Below are 19,272 nucleotides of genomic sequence, written 5' to 3' on the forward strand. Positions count from 1 at the left end.
ACCAAAATGTAAGAGGTTTCAATGCTAAATTAAAGAACTTATATCTTAAAGGCCTTTAATGTTATTATAATATACCTTCTTTCACTGAAACTTGGCTCAAACCTCACATTTACCTTCAGAGATTCCTCCAAATAATTATCATATCTATAGAAAAGAATCGGCGGTGGCGTACTCTTCGCTGTAGACTTTTCAATACCATCTGAAGAAGTTAGTCTTCCACACATTTAATCTGCAGAATTCAAATGCATTCATGTACAGGTTGGAAAAGGGTTTATTTACTTAGTTCTATGCTATATTCCGCCCCGATCTGACATATCGGCGTATTCACAACACGCCTCTTTACTTAAATCAGTTAATTTATTCACTAAACCCTCTGATTCAATGATTGTGTTGGGTGATTTTAATTTACCAAATATATCATGGAACATCATTGACAATGATGTCGTACCTTTCGCGTCTAGCGCGTGCAACAACGGATCAACCGCAGTTAATTCCCGAGTTGATCCGGATCAACACTGCCGTCTGTTTAAGCTTTAAGACAACAAGTACGGATCTGATCAGGACCATAACTAAAGGACTGCTTTAAGGATTTCAGATAAACTACTAAATCATCCAGAGATATTACTGGGATATGTATTGAGGTAATTGGACATAGTTTAAAAGGATAGTCAATGTTAGCATGGGAATTAATGGAGTAATTGGATTTAAAAAAAACTGTGCGAACATGTTAGAAACTATTTTATTATCACTAGAGACGGCATTTTGGTACCTCATGGCGGATGGGAATCCACGTACGGGGTTATATATTATGCGCCGTTTGACTTTACGCAATTAACTTCGTAATATTTTCTATTTATTTCTATTTAATTCAAAATTGATTATCTCTATGAGCCGTTAAAAACGGATCAACCGCTGTTAATTCCCGAGTTGATCCGGATCAACACTGCCGTCTGTTTAAGCTTTAAGACAACAAGTACGGATCTGATCAGGACCATAACTAAAGGACTGCTTTAAGGATTTCAGATAAACTACTAAATCATCCAGAGATATTACTGGGATATGTATTGAGGTAATTGGACATAGTTTAAAAGGATTTGATTAAAAGGAATTGATTATCTCTATGAGCCGTTAACAGCCTTTATTTAATTTATCTCTTAAAGAGGGTGTTTTTTAACTGTACACGGTGAGCTTGGATAAGGTTTGACCCAAAAGTCCGCGCCCATCCAACATTTCTCAAAATTCTCATTCTGTCATCATAACCAAATGATTTGAGCTAAAAATGAAGATCTTAAAAGATCAGTTAAAAATCATCCTACAATAAAAAATTTCCTCATCATATCGGTCTCCTTGCCGCTGCGGATGGGGCTTAAGTGATGCTATGTCAGTCATACTGGTGTGCCGGGCACAGCACCATGAACCAAGGAACTGGGGTATAGAACTGGAGTCTGCGGCTGCTCACCCGTAGTTCGCGTGACGGCCGTGGGCTGCAGCTCCAATGCGCAGGCGCCCGCACCGACGTTCCCCAACCCAACCGATTCCTTTAACCGCCTCCCCCCCCTTACCTATCACCCCTCCTCTGGAAAGCACTTTAAGTCAGTGGTGTTGAGGTACCCGTGCCGATGGATGAATGGCCAGTAGTGCTTAAAGAACTGGTCGCTAACGGTCCCCTCCGATGCCCGGCAAGGTCCAGGCCGATGAAGGTGGTCCAGGCAAATCTTGGGCACTCTAAAGCTGCCTCGGACAAGCTCCTTGTTTTCATAAAGGAGGAAGAACATCGACATCTCGTTGATACAGGAACCTTGGGTAAGGGACCTAGAGGTTAAGGGACTCACCGACGCCCGCTATAACCTTTTCTACACTAGTATATCAGGTAAACCCCGCGCGTGTGTATTGGTTAAAAAACATATTAAAGCTTTCTTATGTTCCAATTTCAGCTCACCGGATACTACAGTCGTCAACTTGGAGTTGATGAATTAACAAAGCTGTCTTATATCATCCGTATACATGGCGCACGACAGGCCGTGTCCGCCACAGGAAGTCGTCACTTTACAAAGGCTAGCAGGAGCTAGTCCTGTGTTACTCGGCTGCGATGCCAATTCACGACATACATTATGGGGCAGCTCGGAAACCAACGAAAGAGCTGAGTCACTATTTCAATTTATTATTAATTCTATGTTTAGGATTTGTAATATTTCATAGTACCCCTGATTTTTGCGGTTGGGAAGAGGTCCTAGACCTAACTCTGCTGACCGAGGGGAGCCTAAAGGTCAATAAGTGGAGAGTATCCGACGAACAGACCCTCTCGGACCACCGTCGAATACTCTTTGAGTTAAATATTGCGGCGGATACGCCTTCTCCCTTAAAAAACCCTCGTAAAACAGATTGGGACTTATTTCAAAAGGTTATTGAAAAAGAATTGGAGAAACTACCAGTTGAAGACATTCCTACAAGGGGCGAGCTGGACGCCAAAGCGGATAGCCTGAATAAGGCCTTCGGAAAGGTCCTTACGAAGGCTTGTCCTCTGAGGTATGGCAAGAAAGCGCGCACATCTTGGTGGAATGGGAACCTTACAGCGCTACGGAAGCAAGTAAGAAAATCCTTCCATGAATGCTACTGGATTAAAGTATGAGACCTATACAGAGAGAACCTAAAGAAATACAAAAAAGCGAAACGGGACGCCAAGGAGGCCAGGGAATCCAAGGAATCGGCGAGATTAAGCAAAATCCTTGCCAAAGGGCACTCACAGTCAACATATATAACACATGGTTCATGGACCGAGTCGGCTGGAGAGTCGCTGGATATCCTTCTGAATACACATTTTCCAGGGTGCAAAATCGATGTAGTGGAAACCGATGCCCCAGACCATATACCAATCCTCCCCGAGGACCTCTTAGAGGAGCTACTGGAAAGGGAAAAGATAAAATTTGCTATCTTCAGCTTCTCACCCTATAAATCACCGGGTATGGACCGAATACTACCAGTCATGCTTCAGAAAGCTTCTGAGATGGTCATTCCAGTCCTAGAAACAATTTTTAGAGGGTGCCTAATACTGAAACACGTTCCGTTAAGCTGGAGGAAGATTAAAGTAATTTTTATTCCTAAAGCGGGAAAACGGAGCCATGGCAATGCTAAAGATTTCCGACCAATAAGCCTAATGCCCTTTGTGCTCAAAACGTTTGAGAGGCTGTTGGATCTGTATGTTAGGGACAAGACGTAAAATTTATCATGCTCTCAACATGCGTACTTGAAAGGGAAGCCAACGGAGACTGTCCTACATGAAGTGGTACGTACAATTGAGAGTTCGCTCTACTATAAACAATTTACAATGGCGTCCTTTATAGACATCGAGGGGGCCTTTAATAATGTCAGTGTATATTCCATCCATGAGGCGCTTATCGAAACAGGGATTTATCACTGTTTCCGGTCTTGGTTAGTGTCTCTGCAAAGGAGCAGAGTAATACATGCCGAATTGGGGTACCAAGGCAGGGCCGTATATGCAGTGATAGGCGTTGTTATCACCGTTACAATGGCTCATGGTCTTAACCAAACTACCGGTAAAGCTAGACTCTCAGAGAATCAAAGTGGTGGCTTACGCCGACGATGTAGCGATACTGGTATCGGGTCAGTTTCCTTCGGTCATAGTGAAATTATGGAAAGGACTTTAACGATAGTAGATTCCTGGGCCATGAGCTGTTCTCTTAGCGTAAACCCGGAGAAAACTGACCTTATGCTTTTCACAAATAAAACAAAATTACCTAATTACCAAGGTTTCGACGAACGGAACTGGATCTGTCAAAGAAGGTGAAATACCTTGGAGTTATTTTGGATCCCAAACTTAACTGGAAACCAAACATTGAGGAGCGTGCTAGGAAGGCCACGGTGGCTCTCTATGCACCCAAGAGAATGTTGGGCAACAGATGGGGTTTGAAACCAAGAATTGTGGCCTGGATGTACACAGCTATAGTCCGACCCCTAATCTCTAATGGGGCGCTGGTCTGAGTGCCAGCCCTTACTAAGAATTACGTAGTTAAAAAGCTAGGCGGAATTCAAAGGTCATCAGCCGCTAGCGTAACAGGAGCAATGAGATCCTGTCCGAAGGGCGTTTTGAACGTCCTTCTTGACTTATTACCTATAGATATCTTCATCGAGAATTCAGCTGCTGAAAGCGCCATCAGACTGCGTGCCCTCTGAAATTAAAGCGCTGCCCACTGACTGTATCCTGTCGAAGACCGCCTACCAGACTATGCAAGCGTTTTCCACGCCGAAACGTTTGCTATTAAGGAGGCAGTAAGGTACATCAAAGAGAATGTACCCGCGAGAACGCAAGTGAACATCCTCTCGGTTAGCCAAGCGGCTATTCAGACACTTTCTTCTAACTCTGTTAGATATCAGCTAGTGGATGAATGTAGGAGAGAGCTGGCCAATATTTCAGATCAATACGAAATTACCCTAATATGGGTCCCGGTACATAGGGGCATCTACGGAAACGGGGCAGCGGACGAACTAGCAAAAAGCGGCACCGCACTGGATATGTCCAACGCGGTGGACATGGGCGCTTCCCTCAGGGAGATTAAGACAAAAATTACCGAAATTTATCATTCGAAGGCAAGGCACAGGTGGAACTGCACAGGATCCTACAGGATTGCCCGGCAGTTCTGGGTGTTCTACGACCCACTCAAAACCAAAGCTCTCTTAGGAATGAGCAAAACAAATGCCTACAAACTTAATGCAGTGTGCACAGGGCAAGAATAACAAGAACTTTTAATGTTTTGGAAACGTTATGGTGCATTTACATGGTGTGAAGCCATATGAACTGTTGATACGCTAAAATAGAGGGACTACATGTTCCAATGAGGAATTCAATGATATCGAGTGAAATGCATATAAAACATTTTTTCATATGAAAAATTATGGGGAGATACTGTAAACATACTGTTGTGATACTGTTAAGCATATGAAATTATAGCAAGTTGGATTTGCATACATCTTCCCATAAAAAGTTTAACAGATGCAGAGATACCAAGGAGGTTTTTTCCCATTTTGATGCCTTTTTAATATAAAAACCCACCGAAAAGGAGGAAAGCGGCAACTCCGCCATTCACATACATGTCAAAAGTACGAATTTTAAAAATTAAAAACAAACAAACAAATTCAAAACAAAGAAATTCTTTGTACTAGAACTTTTTAAATTGAAGCCACTCACGTTTAGTGGACAATGAAAATACGAAGAACTATGATAACAAACTTACAACAAGACATTACAGAACATTTTAATGAGCTTTATATCACGTTTAAGTAAAAATAGGCCTATATTTTCCAAGCTGGCAAAGAAATGAAAATTTGTATTTTTTGTTGTTTACACAAACACTTGCCAAATATACATATAAGTGAAAATTATAGAAAGCATGTATACTTCTCCCTTTCATTTTTTCATACAGTTTATGCTTATTTCTGGCTTTTACAAAATGCAGGGATACCGCACTTATTTCGGTACAATATGATCGTAATGTAGGCTGACTTCCAAAACGTATTAATACAATGTTTGGAAACTGTTATACTGCGGTATTCAAACTGTTTGTATATGCAGAGTTGCGACACATTGCAACCATATACATTGCATATTTTAAATATTCAATATAGCAATGGACAATTTTTCTGAATTTTCCATTTCTAAAACACGAATGCGTTTCGATAACTTTTCGGCAGCGTTTTGGAACAAAATACATTGTCAATATTTTGTAGTCCGACGTTATGGAACCTTATACTTCGTACCTATGCAAAGCAATTGACGTTTTGGAAGTCAGCCTTATTTTCAATTCGAAATCAAAGAAAAACATCCCACGAAAATGTTTGCGATTTTAGAACCATTAGTGAATATTTGCAAACTACTGCAAGTAATAGAGTGCCATATCTTACAAGGTTCAGAGAATTAGCGAAACAAACAAGCATTTTATGGCTTCATGTTTCCTTCAAACTGCATTGCTATTTTTTCTAACTTTTCCTTTTGTTTAGCGCTGTAACCTATTAAGTTATATCTTTTAATTTATACATTTGAACTATTTTCAATCAGCATTTTTTCATTTGCTCCAGAATTTTGGGTACATTTTCTTATAGTACCTCTTTTCCTTTTTTATATTACATATATACACTCCGAAGTTCGGGATAGTATTTTGAATATACCATCAATATATGTAAAAGTAGTGGCGGCTGCTGTATAGCATTACGCATAGCCTGAGTTCAAGCCCAGTTTTTTCTAATAGTGGTTGCCCCTCTGTTGGTAATAGTAAACCTCCGATTGTATTCTGTCATGGAAACAACTTCACAATAAAATACAATTTCCGTTCGGAGTCCGCGTAAAACTGTCCTTTACTTTGTGTGATAAAATCACGCACGCCGCATATCGGAGGAGAATCTAGGCCAAACACTAACATATTGTTCAAGCGCCAATATGTATATCGTAGTTTAAAGTACAAAAGCGTGTACCGTGGTTCTGCAAAACCTCGGAACTGAAATTTGTGCCAAAAAATATATTTGGTCACCGGAAGCTCCTGACATCAAGCCCTTAGCCATTTATAATAAAATATCGATACTTAGACATAATGAGGGAAGATTATTAAGTTTAAAAGAGAGAACCGTTTTTAATTAGGACAAGTTTCATTCTCTCCTATAAAATTTAGGCAAATGAATTTTTTTGATACGCGGTTTTGTACTTTAAACGACGATATGTAGAAGTATTGCATACATATTTTGGTGCCNCCTTGGCTGGGTATAAATCTTTCTTCGCCGTCAACTAGGTTTACGCGTCCTTTTTCGCCGAACTTTTTCTTACGCGTCATTTTCGTCAATGCGTCCTTTTTCGCCGTCAAAACAATGGCGCGCCCTTATTCGTGTCTAGTGACGATATATGTATGTATATACATATGTACTATTATAACTTTTAATGTAAAGAATGAAAATGTTTAACTGTTCTATTAATTCTAGCTTTATAGTTCGGTATTATGTCTAAAAGCTGCATGCGCATTTCTGGGGTAGCATCCAATTTCGACATAAATTTAGTTTTTGTATAATTATAAACTGAAAACAATGTTTCATAGCGATACGTTGTGACAGAAGAAAGCAAAGTTAAGAAAGGCTCTTTAGCTACTTTATAGTATTCACTCCTAACACTAACTCAAAACTCATTCAGAGACACCGACTGAAATGTGTGTTTCAATGTCGAAGAACTCTGAAGATCACATTTCATTTGGTAATTCAATGCTTTTCTTTTCCACACAAGTAATCTAGAAAAAAACTTTTCTTTAAAAGGATGATAATTTGTCTCGCCAAAAATACGGCTGTTGGTATTCCCTGAAAAAATTTAGTAACTTCACTGATCTTTTCAACAATTGTATGAGCTAGATACTCCAATAATACAGTATTACGCTGCCTTTGAAAGGCAAATGGATTTTATGAGAAGCTTTTTCATGGCAGAAATACATTTGGAGGTTTGCAATTGCCTGCCGAGGGGCGACCGCTGTAAAAAAACCTTTTTTCTATACTTTTTGCGATATTGCTTTGACCAGAGCTCGAACCCACGTTATTCGGAGTGGTAGAAGACACCTCTAATCATTAGGCTACAGCAAGCTGACAACGCTCAACGCCATGGCACTCAATACGACAATGATACCAACTACGAGTACATATACTCGAAAAAGGATAATTGCGTCTCGGTCATGCTGTTTATAGAAATTTTCTTTGCGTGTGCAACTCAAATCGCTTATTCATGCCGAATTTTAAGCGATGATGGCTGGTCCCCGATTTGTACTTATGTAGATGTTGAATTATTGAACTTCCAAAAATTAATGACTTCACGGAGCCCTGGGACTTTTCTACGAAACCCTTGGGTTCCCCGGAACCTACTTTAGGAAGTTCTGGTCTAGTGAAGGGTCAACTAACTTCAAAACAGTTTTTAATGCTATAATCGCTATGGTTGCGTCTAATTCAAATATATATGTAGATCGTCGATGTTTTTGCAAAACCGACAAATCGCCGTTGTGGCAAAAATTAGATTTGGTAACCCTGAACTCCAGGCATCGAGATTTATGCATAATAATCATAAAACCGCTATTAAAACAACAGATTTGTAACATAATAGCTAGAGAAAATACCGCCTATCAAGGCAATGACTTCAAAGAAAAACCTTTTCCGCTCTCCCGTAAAAAACATCGACGATATAATATATGTATGGTTATATATACACCATAAGAACACCATAAAAAAGTGGAAGAAGCGTTGGTGGAACAAGCCGACAGCTAGAAGTGGAGCTAGAAAAGGTTTCGGATTTAAAAAGAGTAAAACGGTTATTTTTTTGCGTAAATTGTTTATTGTTTAAATTACAAAAGTGCTTTTAATAAAATAGAGTTATTATTATTCGCAATTTCATTTCTAATTTTTTGTGCTTCACTTGCAAGTTAATTTACTTTGGTACTTCGCTATCGTTTTCTTCACCTTCTTCATACTAATAATCAAGACTGTAGTAACGGCAACTGTTATGCGGAGCAACACAGCAATTATTTTCAAAACCTTTCTTGGTTTTGCAAGGTTCCTAATAAACACAAAAACGACTTCGTCCAATAACCACGAAATGTGATCATCATCTCGATACTTAATCATAAAAAAATTTCTTGCGTTGCTCATGTTCCAAATAAAGGAGTCATGGCTAGACAAGCATCAATAGCACTAACTAAAATGAAATACATGAGAAATTAATTTTACAAAAACCTTTTCATATAAAATGAAGTGATTTGGAAAACTCACAACCAACGCATTAATGCTAAGATTTCCTTTTCCGTTAAAAAAAAAGAACCATCTTGTGGTTTGCGTGTTCGTAGAAAGAACTTTTGGCGGCCCTCCCTCTTGCTCAGAACAATTTTATACACTTTTATACACTTGAGCAAAGCCTCCGCTCCATAAGGTAAAAATTTCTGGTATTACCTTGGAGATGGTGCTCCTTCCCAAAGCAATGTTCGAGTCCATTCCTACAGACGGTTTTTTTATCCTATAGAGTGCAAGAAAGCTGTAAAATATAAAATGATAGTTTGAAGAGCCGCAAGAGAAAACAGTTTTTACCTCCCTTTTATTAGCTCGGGATGTAACTATGTAATATTGATACGCCTAAAAGATGCAGCGATTTCTATTCTCAAACTACATACCTGATGACAGTACGAATGGAAATTATAATAGCGAGGTTTTAGTTTTTTAAACTATAATTTTATTTGCATCCTACTTACGCAGAATTCGGTAATTCCATGGGATTGCTACGATCGCGCAAAATGTTTTGCTTAAATTTTTAATTTTTTGCTGCGCTTTATTCAGCAAAACAGCTAATAAAACAATTTGACATTTTTGCTTTACCTTTTTAATTTTTTCAAATGAAATTCGACACTTCAAAACAAAATTGACAACTAGGAAGTTTGTTCGTTTTTCTCTGCAATCGGATTCGGTATTAACTTCGAAACAAAAGTTCCATTCGGGTTGCAGAACACTATTTAAATTCCGAATCGGAATTGAATTCCAATTACGATGCGATTCCGACTCGGATTTCATAACACGGGTGATAGTTTTCACCATTATCGTTAGGGTAAGTTATAGGAGTTAATATCTAAGAACCATACACTGAGGAGCAAAACCGGAACAGTAATACATAATGTGAATTTTCTTGCGATTCGCAACATATGAAGACTTTTTTGTAATCTAGTTTCGGAATTCACATTTCCAATGTTTATTTCATCAGAAGGCCATAAAAACAACAATTAATACAAGCAGATAAAGAAGAAAATTGCAAAAAAAAACGTAGCAACTAGATTGTTCCAGTTTTGCACCCGACAGAAAATTTTACCATTTGCTTGACTTTTAATAAATTGGCCATAACCAATTTGAATATTTTAGCTTTTATGGCCATCTTGGGATACTTTCGCCCAGGTTTTAGCCGAAATCTGTTGAGAACGCGCACCGGTTTTCCTCAACGCCATGCCCAAGGTCTTGCATGCGATTGGGCGAATTTTCGCAATTGAACAGTGGCATTTTCAAACAATTCCATAAGTTTTCTGTTGAATCAATTCTGGGCTTTACGCAGGTCACTCCATGATTATAAAAACTTGGGATTTATACCTATTTGGCCCCAGTTTCAGGGATATTTCTGATCATTGTCCTGTTAAAATTGATAAAAGCCTGCGAAAAATATCCTCAGAAATTGCCAAATTCTTTGAAAATGCTCATTTGTTGTCACTTTTCTTTTTACCATCGATTTTACCACAGTTCTTACTCCCTAAGGCGTAACACGGCCCTACATCATTAAATGTACACACACAAACCTAATCGTTTAAATATTTTGGGACGTTAGGCGTATCCCTGATGCAGGTGCACAGAGTTCAAGTGCCAATATTCCGACTTAAAACGTTTAATTTTATCCTCAGAGTTAACAAATTTAGGGCCGTACCCTAATTAATAGTAAATTTTGGTGGAATAATGTGGTCGCTTATGAAGAACTTGTAAATTCCCGCTTCAAAATAATACCAATCTAATGTTTTTTCTTAGTAAAAATGCGTTTCTGAGTAAAAATTGTTCTGGATGTCAAAGCAGGCTTTCTCCTCTTTATCTTTGTGCTGCAATAACTTGTTCCCATGTCTTACATAATGTCCAGTCATTTGCCAAAGTTTATTGGCATTTAGAGACCCTCAAATATGCCTAGCCTGGCAGACTGAGGTCCGCCCTTTTATCGCTTGTTTAGATAACCATAAAACGGAAATTTGGCCGATATGATTTCTTTCTTTACAGCGTGCCCTTTCTGACCGTTGTGCAAAAACTTTAAGTTCTTTTTGCTTGGTATGTGCACTTAATGCACTCACAGCGAAAATTCGACGCGCCTTGATTACAAAATTGCAGGAAATGAGCCAGAACTCCTCTTTGAATTATAAAATTCAGCAATTACTAAGAGGGTGCAAAACTGGAACAATCCAGTTCATTTTGGTTTGGTCATTTTTTTCTGAGTTTCCATATGCGAATCTTAAAATTTTTATGGTCAAGCGTTTAGTTAAACATCGGTAAGGTGAAATGCAAGTTTGAATTACCATACAGCAAATAAACTGAAGAAGTACATTACCTCAAACTTAACTTTCCGTTCTATTGTTCCAGTTTTGCTCTTCAGTGTATATACATATGTACATATGCGCTTCAGTTAATTTTATAAAAGCAACTTACTTTTTACGGGAGAGTTTCCAATCGGTGATTTAATGCCACCATTTTCATTATCGCTCGACGAAGAAGACGATGATGAATTAAAATCAGATTTTGAAGACGAATGTGGAGAATTCGGACCAACATTTGAACACCGCGAATTTGGCCTTGACAATTCCTGTCCTTCCACATTCTCGCTTGTCTCTATATTAAGTGCATTGGTAGCTTCAGCGTCATTTACTGGTTCCGGGGAAGATCGGGAGTTATCCGACGAAATGGATGACGAGTTTGAAATCGAAGATCCCGGATTAGAATCATCCGAATCCATTTTCAGCTATAATAATTTTGAAACTACTCGAAAGCAGGAACGCTGCGAATGAAAACACAATAATAATACAATATGTTTTTTTATATTTTTTTAAGGGCTTATATCCAATATAACATATCGTTCCAAAAAGGTATCTCATTTCACCGCTTTTTCTAACTCTTGTTGAAGCATGTGTATATTGAATATGAGTAGTGACGGAGAGCATATTTATGTGCATACAATGGCGGAAAAATAGAAAGGAACGACATTTTAACTAGTTTTGGCAATTTTTTACTTATTTTTTTTTGGTTATTTAATTTTCATTATTTTTATTAAAAAATATAGCTCAATACACTGGCATAAAAAGGGGTGTGTGCTTTTAACCAGACCCACCTACCGACATGCATCTCGACCCACTGAATCCGAATCTGGCAAAAATTCTCAATTTTTGCAATTTACTCGAAATTTTGAGGTTGAGGTTGAGGTTGTACGAGTCAAGCGGTCCTCATACCCCTTTTTTAACCGACTTCCAAAAAAGGAGGAGGTTATCTGTTCCTCAGATTTTTTTATTTTATTTTTTTTTTATATGTATGCTACCGCATAACTTTGGACGACGTCATCCGATAATTCTTTTTACATCAGAAAGGTAGTGTCTCAGAGATGTTCCCATACTAATCTGGTTTAGATCCGATCTTTGGATTATGAAATATTTATATATATATATACAAAAATTGGGAAAAGTCGACAATTTCTTCAAAATTTCAACTTTTGATCAGAATTTTGCAAACGAATTTTTTTCTAAAAATTTTTAGTAAAAAGTTTGAAATTTTGAAGAAACTGTCGAATTTTCCTAATTTTTTAACAAAGTTTGAAATGTGGACTTATATAGTTTTTGTTTGTGCTTTTGTGAAAAAATAATAAAAATTAAATAAACAAAAGAAAAAGAGCCAACGTGTTAAAATGCCCGTCCTTATTTATTTTTCCGCCACTATTCATATATGTAAATTAGGGTGGTCTCTAAATGTAGGAAGCAAATTTTTACATCAGATTTCCTAAGCCTCAACCCCTACGTATATGCTACTATCGTAGAAGACATCTATCACTTATAAATTTTGGTCCCGATTGGAGGCGGTTAAGGCGTGCCGCATAGGGGGCAAAGTTCAGATTCCTCTATGGAGACTCAGGAGCTTCGTCGCCGCTTTAGTTGTGGCCAATCTCATATACTGCAGTGTTTTAATTTTGTAGGCAAACTTTCTTCTGACAAATTTCTCTGAGCGATTTATACTTTCAATCGGTAATACCACGGTCACAGATATCATATATAAATTTTGGTTCCTCTATAGAGACTATAAAAATTAAAATNCGACAAATTTCTCTGAGCGATTTATACTTTCAATCGGTAATACCACGGTCACATATATCATATATAAATTTTGGTTCCTCTATAGAGACTATAAAAATTAAAATTAACTTTTTTTCAACTAATACCCAAAGTCGATACTGGGTGAAAATTTCTCAACTGGACCTCGGATTTCAGTCAAGTTGGAATTTTTGCGTGAAAATTTGTGAGTAGAGAGGTTTATAGATGTGAAAGAGATTTTGATATTTTTTTTTGAAAAATTTTAATTTTTAAAGTTTTTTATAAGCAATTACATTTATAAGCAATCTTTTTTTCAAAACTCATTTCCTCTTAAAGTATTTGACGAAAGTTGATGATTTTTTTTTTCGTAAGCGTAACCAACCAGCCCCCTATTATGAATTCATACGATGCACGATAAACGCTTGCATTGTTAATCCCTATTACGAATCGATGTTTATAGTATGAAATCCGATAGTTAGTGTGGCTGATTTGTGTTGGATCACAATAAAAAGTTAACAAAAACCACAACCATTCACAATAATACATCTGTCGGGCGTATGAAAACGAACATACGATAACTGATTTTATACAATACGCTTGCAAGCGTATATCGTCTATCGTATGGAAATTCATAGGGGGTAGTGACATTGCAGCTTTTACAAAAAAAAAATATTTTTACAATTTAGAAATTTTTTTTTAAATTAAAGAAATATAACTATTCAAGTTGCATTAAAAATATGTTCTGATTGAGTGTTTTTCATTTCGTTAATATTTTCGAAAACTGCATTGAAGAAAATATTTCTAAAAAAAAAATGTGTTAATCTTTTCTGTTTATTACTTACAGCAACATTTATCTCAGCGCGCACGCAACATGAGTCATGCACGCTCGCCGCCTATGCGCTCAACGTGTTCACTAGAAAGCGCGTACAGGAGCTCATATTTGCGACTTTTAAGGTAAGGTTATAATAATGGCATTTATGGCATTTTTAAAGGGGTTTTTAGGTTAAGTTTACATAAGAGGTATGTGTTAAAATAAGCTGATCAGGTCGATTTTATTGTAGTTCGCACGCAACTGTTTGGTTCTAGCGGCATCAGTCAACCATAAGTTGTTGCTTTTTCAATCTTCCCTAATAAACAAAATCGTGGTACAAAGCTCAATAAAGACATTAAAATAAAAATGTTAATAGCCACAATAAAATTGACAAATACATAGGTATGGAAATTTTTTTGTCTAAAATTTTTTTTTGTGATTGTTCAAGTGTTCAACGTCGCACATTTTTTGGAAAAATAGAAGGAGTCGGCGTATAACCTCAATTTTTCGTGTGCAACATTTATAGAGATAATCAAGAAAAAAAAAAAAATGGGCGAGATCGATGTATTTTAAAGCATACCTCCCATTTAGACCCAACCTCAAACACGTCTTTAAAATGCAATAAAAAGCAGGGACCGCAAATAACGCAAAAATTAAGTTTTATTTTCTGAGCAAAAAATAAAAGTCAAGAAATAACGATTATTTTCCGAGCAAAAATAAAACTTAAAACGTAACGATTATTTTCCGAGCAAAAAATAAAACTTAAAACGTAACCATTATTTTCCGAGCAAAAAATAAAACTTAAAACGTAACCATTATTTTCCGAGCAAAAAATAAAACTTAAAACGTAACCATTATTTTCCGAGCAAAAAATAAAACTTAAAACGTAACCATTATTTTCCGAGCAAAAAATAAAACTTAAAACGTAACCATTATTTTCCGAGCAAAAAATAAAACTTAAAACGTAACCATTATTTTCCGAGCAAAAAATAAAACTTAAAACGTAACCATTATTTTCCGAGCAAAAAATAAAACTTAAAACGTAACCATTATTTTCCGAGCAAAAAATAAAACTTAAAACGTAACCATTATTTTCCGAGCAAAAAATAAAACTTAAAACGTAACCATTATTTTCCGAGCAAAAAATAAAACTTAAAACGTAACCATTATTTTCCGAGCAAAAAATAAAACTTAAAACGTAACCATTATTTTCCGAGCAAAAAATAAAACTTAAAACGTAACCATTATTTTCCGAGCAAAAAATAAAACTTAAAACGTAACCATTATTTTCCGAGCAAAAAATAAAACTTAAAACGTAACCATTATTTTCCGAGCAAAAAATAAAACTTAAAACGTAACCATTATTTTCCGAGCAAAAAATAAAACTTAAAACGTAACCATTATTTTCCGAGCAAAAAATAAAACTTAAAACGTAACCATTATTTTCTACCAAAAAATAAAACTCAGTTAATAACGATTAAAAAGTGATTTTTATAATAAAACTTATAACCGTTACGGTCCCTGATAAAAAGTGCACCGATGCATATACATATAACTCCGAAATTTTGCCCATATGTTTGTAATAATCAGGTAACGGATTTTATGAAAATTGCCTTTTTTCTGCTAAAGAGATACGAGTATATTCGATTAAGAATGTCCACGATTTATCTTTCTCTGATTCCATATATACACATCTGATGTTTCCTTTTTTAAGATTACTAACTTTAATTGTAAAGCCCTGTTTTTTTATAATATGAAAGTTTTAAACGTTGAACATTTCAATTGGGTGTCACTGGTATCAACTCACGTCTATTTAGTACATTCAAGGCTTTTCTTCGCAAAAATCGAGTAAAAATACTGCCAGAAAACTTCAAAATGCATCTTGTGGTTCAATATTACTACAACTATAAGCAGCGGTGGCCAAAACCCACACTATATTTCAATCTTGCTAAACGATGAGAGAATGAAGAGAATAAGTCGGTCACGCGTCTGATGCAAACAGTGTTGTCAACGATTTCGAGTTGCAAATTATAAGAAAAAGGGATTTTTTTATTATGTTAATGGTGTGAAATGTAGAGATTATATTGAAGAATTAACATTTTAATTAATATACACTTGTGATCAGTTAATTAAGCCAGCAACATTTTGATAAATTTTGGCTATTTTTTTCTTTTGTTTATTTAATGTTTATTATTTTTCCATAAAAGTGTAGCTCATTATATAACAAACACCATATAAATCCAGATCTCAAACTTTGTGCAAAAATTATGAAAACTCTACAAAGTTTCAGCTAGATTTTGAACTTTTTATTCAGATTTTTTACATTATTTTAAATCCATCTTTTTATTTATGTGCATATGTACGTAATAATCAATTCAATATTCTATAGTATAGAGATTAAAATTTTGCGAGCTAAAAACTCGGAAGGAGAAAATAGTCAAAGATTCAAAGCACAAATTTTTGATATAATGAAACTAGTTCATAGTTTTTCTCTTCTTACTTGTAAAATAAACATTTCTAAAATAAATGTTTTTTTTTATTTTTTTCCCGGTTTTTGTCTTTTTTTAGTGCCTTCTTGTGCCATTTTTGCGATTTCTAGTGCCTTTTCCTGCCTATTACGCTATTTCATTTTGCCTTTTCTAGCCTATTTCGTTTTTTTATTTTCCCTTTTTTATAGGTTTTTGGGTTCTAAAAATCCGTTCCCTGGTAATAATGTTGTGTGCCTACTCCAAAAATAAATGGAATTAATGGGATTATTTTACCACATACCTCCCATGTAAACTTGACCTAAAAACTCCTTAAAATACCATAAATGCCATTATTATTATATGAGGTTACGTTAAAAATCGCAAATATGAGCCAATTATTAGTTGCTCATGTTCGCGCTTTCTAGTGAACTCGTTGCGCGCACAGGCGGTGAGCGTGCAGGTCCTCGACTTTAGTAGTAACGATTTTGAGTATTAGATTAAAAAAAAAATTATTTAAATTTGTTTAGTCTCTATAGAGGAACCAAAATTTATATATGATATCCATGACCGCGGCATTACCGATTGAAAGTATAAACAGAATGAAATCGCTCAGAGAAATTCGTCGGAAGAAAGTTCGCTGCCAAAATTAAAACACACTGCAGTATATGAGATTGCCCACAACTAAAGCGGCGACGAAGTTCGTCTGCCGAAATTCGGCAAGAATAAATTTATTTTTAATTTTGTCGCTGCCGCCGGTCACGAGTCAGACTACAACTGGGTATTCACGTCGATGGCGAAACAATACCGACGGTGAATAACCCCAAAATACTCTGAGTTACCTTCGACAGTCTGCTCTCCTTCGCGGCGCACACAACCGCAATTGTGAACAGTGTGCACAGCCGCAACAATGTCCTCAAGTGGCGGGCCGGCAGCAATTGGGATACATACATTTGTAATATGTATTGCAAAATTAATATATAATAAAAATAAAATTAAAGCTTAATATAAGTTAACCTGTTACAATTTTCTTTCTTAGCTATAAAATAGTTTATGTATAATTAACTAAGATAGCATAGGCCATGCGAGGACATGCGTTCTAGAGTGTAATTTCCAGAGCCGCCACAACTGGGCGGTTGGAAAGGACTAGTTACCAAGCCGTCTATTATATTATCTACGGGCAGGCGATTTAAATGGGCGAGATCCAAAGTCGCGCTATTTGATAGCAAGGAAAGGACTAGTTTCCATGCCGACCTTTCTATTTCATACATTATGGGCGATATGAATGGATGAAATCCAGATTCACCCAGCTAGTCCGGATGGAAAGGACTAGTTTCCATGCCGGACCTTTCTATCTAATATCCAATGTTCTGCAAAGATTAAGTAGCAGCCTTTTGAAGGTATGAACGTTTTCACAATTTTTTATTTGAGCTGGAAGTTCAATATAACACTTTAATCCCTTATAAAAGATATTCTTCTTATCTATTTCCGTTGTATACCGCGGCAGCCTGAAGCTATTATTTTCCCTTAGTAAATATGAATGGGTTTCACTACTGTATCGTAGGATATCACTCAGATAATCTGGAAGTCTACCTTGTTTTATGTTAAACACAAATTTCATAGCGTGATAAAAACTTTGCTGTTTCGTACCGCTTGTTCAAGATAAATCGCATAGCCCTATTTTGCATTTTTTGAAGCTCAGCGATTTGTGTATCGCTTGCTATAAAAAAAGAGTGTTGGACAGTATATGAAATGTGGTTCAACTATGGGTCTGTAGAGCAGCGTCTTATCCCTCCTTCCTAAGTACTTACATGATCTTTTCATGAGACCGACTTTTTCGCAATTTTTGCTACTGTGTAGTCAATATGTTCCTCAAATTTTAACTTTTCATCTATATAGATAGCTAGATATTTAATGATTCTTACTTTCTCTATTACTTCATCTTTAATTTTTAAGCTGTAGTTATCGGAGCCAACGTTAACTGCTGTAGATATAACCATAAACTTTGTATTGTTCACATATAATTGGAGTCTGTTTACGCACAACCATTTATACAAACAATGAAGGTCTTCTTGCATTTTGATCATTGCATTGGGTAGATTACTGTCACTGAGGGTTAAGAGGGTATCGTCAATGAACAACTTTACCTTACAATATTTCAATAAGTTTATGTCGTTGATGCCTCTGATGTCGCTCCAAAAGCACCTTTACGACGAGGCCCAGATGCTCCCAATCAAGGAGCATAACACAGTGCTCTGCAAACAGTTTCTTGTAGGGAGCCACAGACGTAGTCACCCAAATAAACAGCTATTTGCAGAAGAGCCCTCGCCAAGGCACGTCAGAAGGCATCTCTACGAACTGACGGATGAAGTCCAGAGGTTCATTAAACAACCGCTGGACCCAACCGCATACATACAGGCCCTGAACGACATTCACAGGGAGTCGGTCTCAAGTTATGTAGACTCTCGACCTGTGAATGCCGTTCTGGGCATTCATTTAATTTTTTAAGGACCACTCTAATGTACATGCATACATATTTATGTGTTATATATAGAATATCTTACTAATCTTACTTCTTACTAATATTATAAATGTGAAAGTTTGTATGTTTGGATGTTTGGGAAATCATCACGCGGAAACGACGGATTTGCATGAAATTTTGTACGCAGATAGCCTAACGGCCAGATTGGTTAAGAGGCAATTTTTTGCTAAGAGTTGCCACCTGTTAAAAAGTTTAATTTATTTAATATGCGTGGACGACTGAATGGATTTGCATGAAAATTTGCACACAGATAGCTTATGACCTAGATTGGAAAATAGGCTAATTTTCTTAAGAGTTGCCACCTGTTAAAAAAGTGTCATTAAATTAATACGCGGAAAAGTCTGAACGGATTTGCATGAAATTTTGCAAGCAGATAGTTTGTGACCTACAGTGGAAAATCGGCTAATTTTTTGGAAGATTTGCCAGCTGTTAAAAAAGTTTTAATTAAATTAATACGCGGAAACGACTGAACAGATTTGCATGACATTTCGCACAGAGATAGCTTATGACCTATGTTGGAAAATAGGCTACTATTTTAAGAGTTATCACGTATTAGGAAAGTTTAATTAAATT

General features: G+C 36.5%; 1 protein-coding gene across 3 annotated transcripts in view; it reads right to left on the minus strand.

Annotated features, from left to right (window-relative positions):
* Positions 1-19,272, minus strand: part of LOC108359953 (zinc finger CCCH domain-containing protein 18) — a 193,546-nt gene that overhangs the window by 136,627 nt on the left and 37,647 nt on the right. For all 3 annotated transcript variants that reach the window (XM_017612044.1, XM_017612043.1, XM_017612042.1), the window contains one exon: positions 11,239-11,584. In XM_017612044.1, coding sequence (XP_017467533.1) covers positions 11,239-11,542 — 304 coding nt within the window. In that variant the 5' untranslated portion in view covers positions 11,543-11,584. The remainder of the gene's footprint in view (positions 1-11,238; positions 11,585-19,272) is intronic.

The sequence above is a fragment of the Rhagoletis zephyria genome, unplaced genomic scaffold (genome assembly GCF_001687245.7).
Source record: "Rhagoletis zephyria isolate East Lansing unplaced genomic scaffold, Rhagoletis_zephyria_1.1 Rzeph_scaffold_00494, whole genome shotgun sequence".
Lineage (NCBI taxonomy): Eukaryota > Metazoa > Arthropoda > Insecta > Diptera > Tephritidae > Rhagoletis > Rhagoletis zephyria.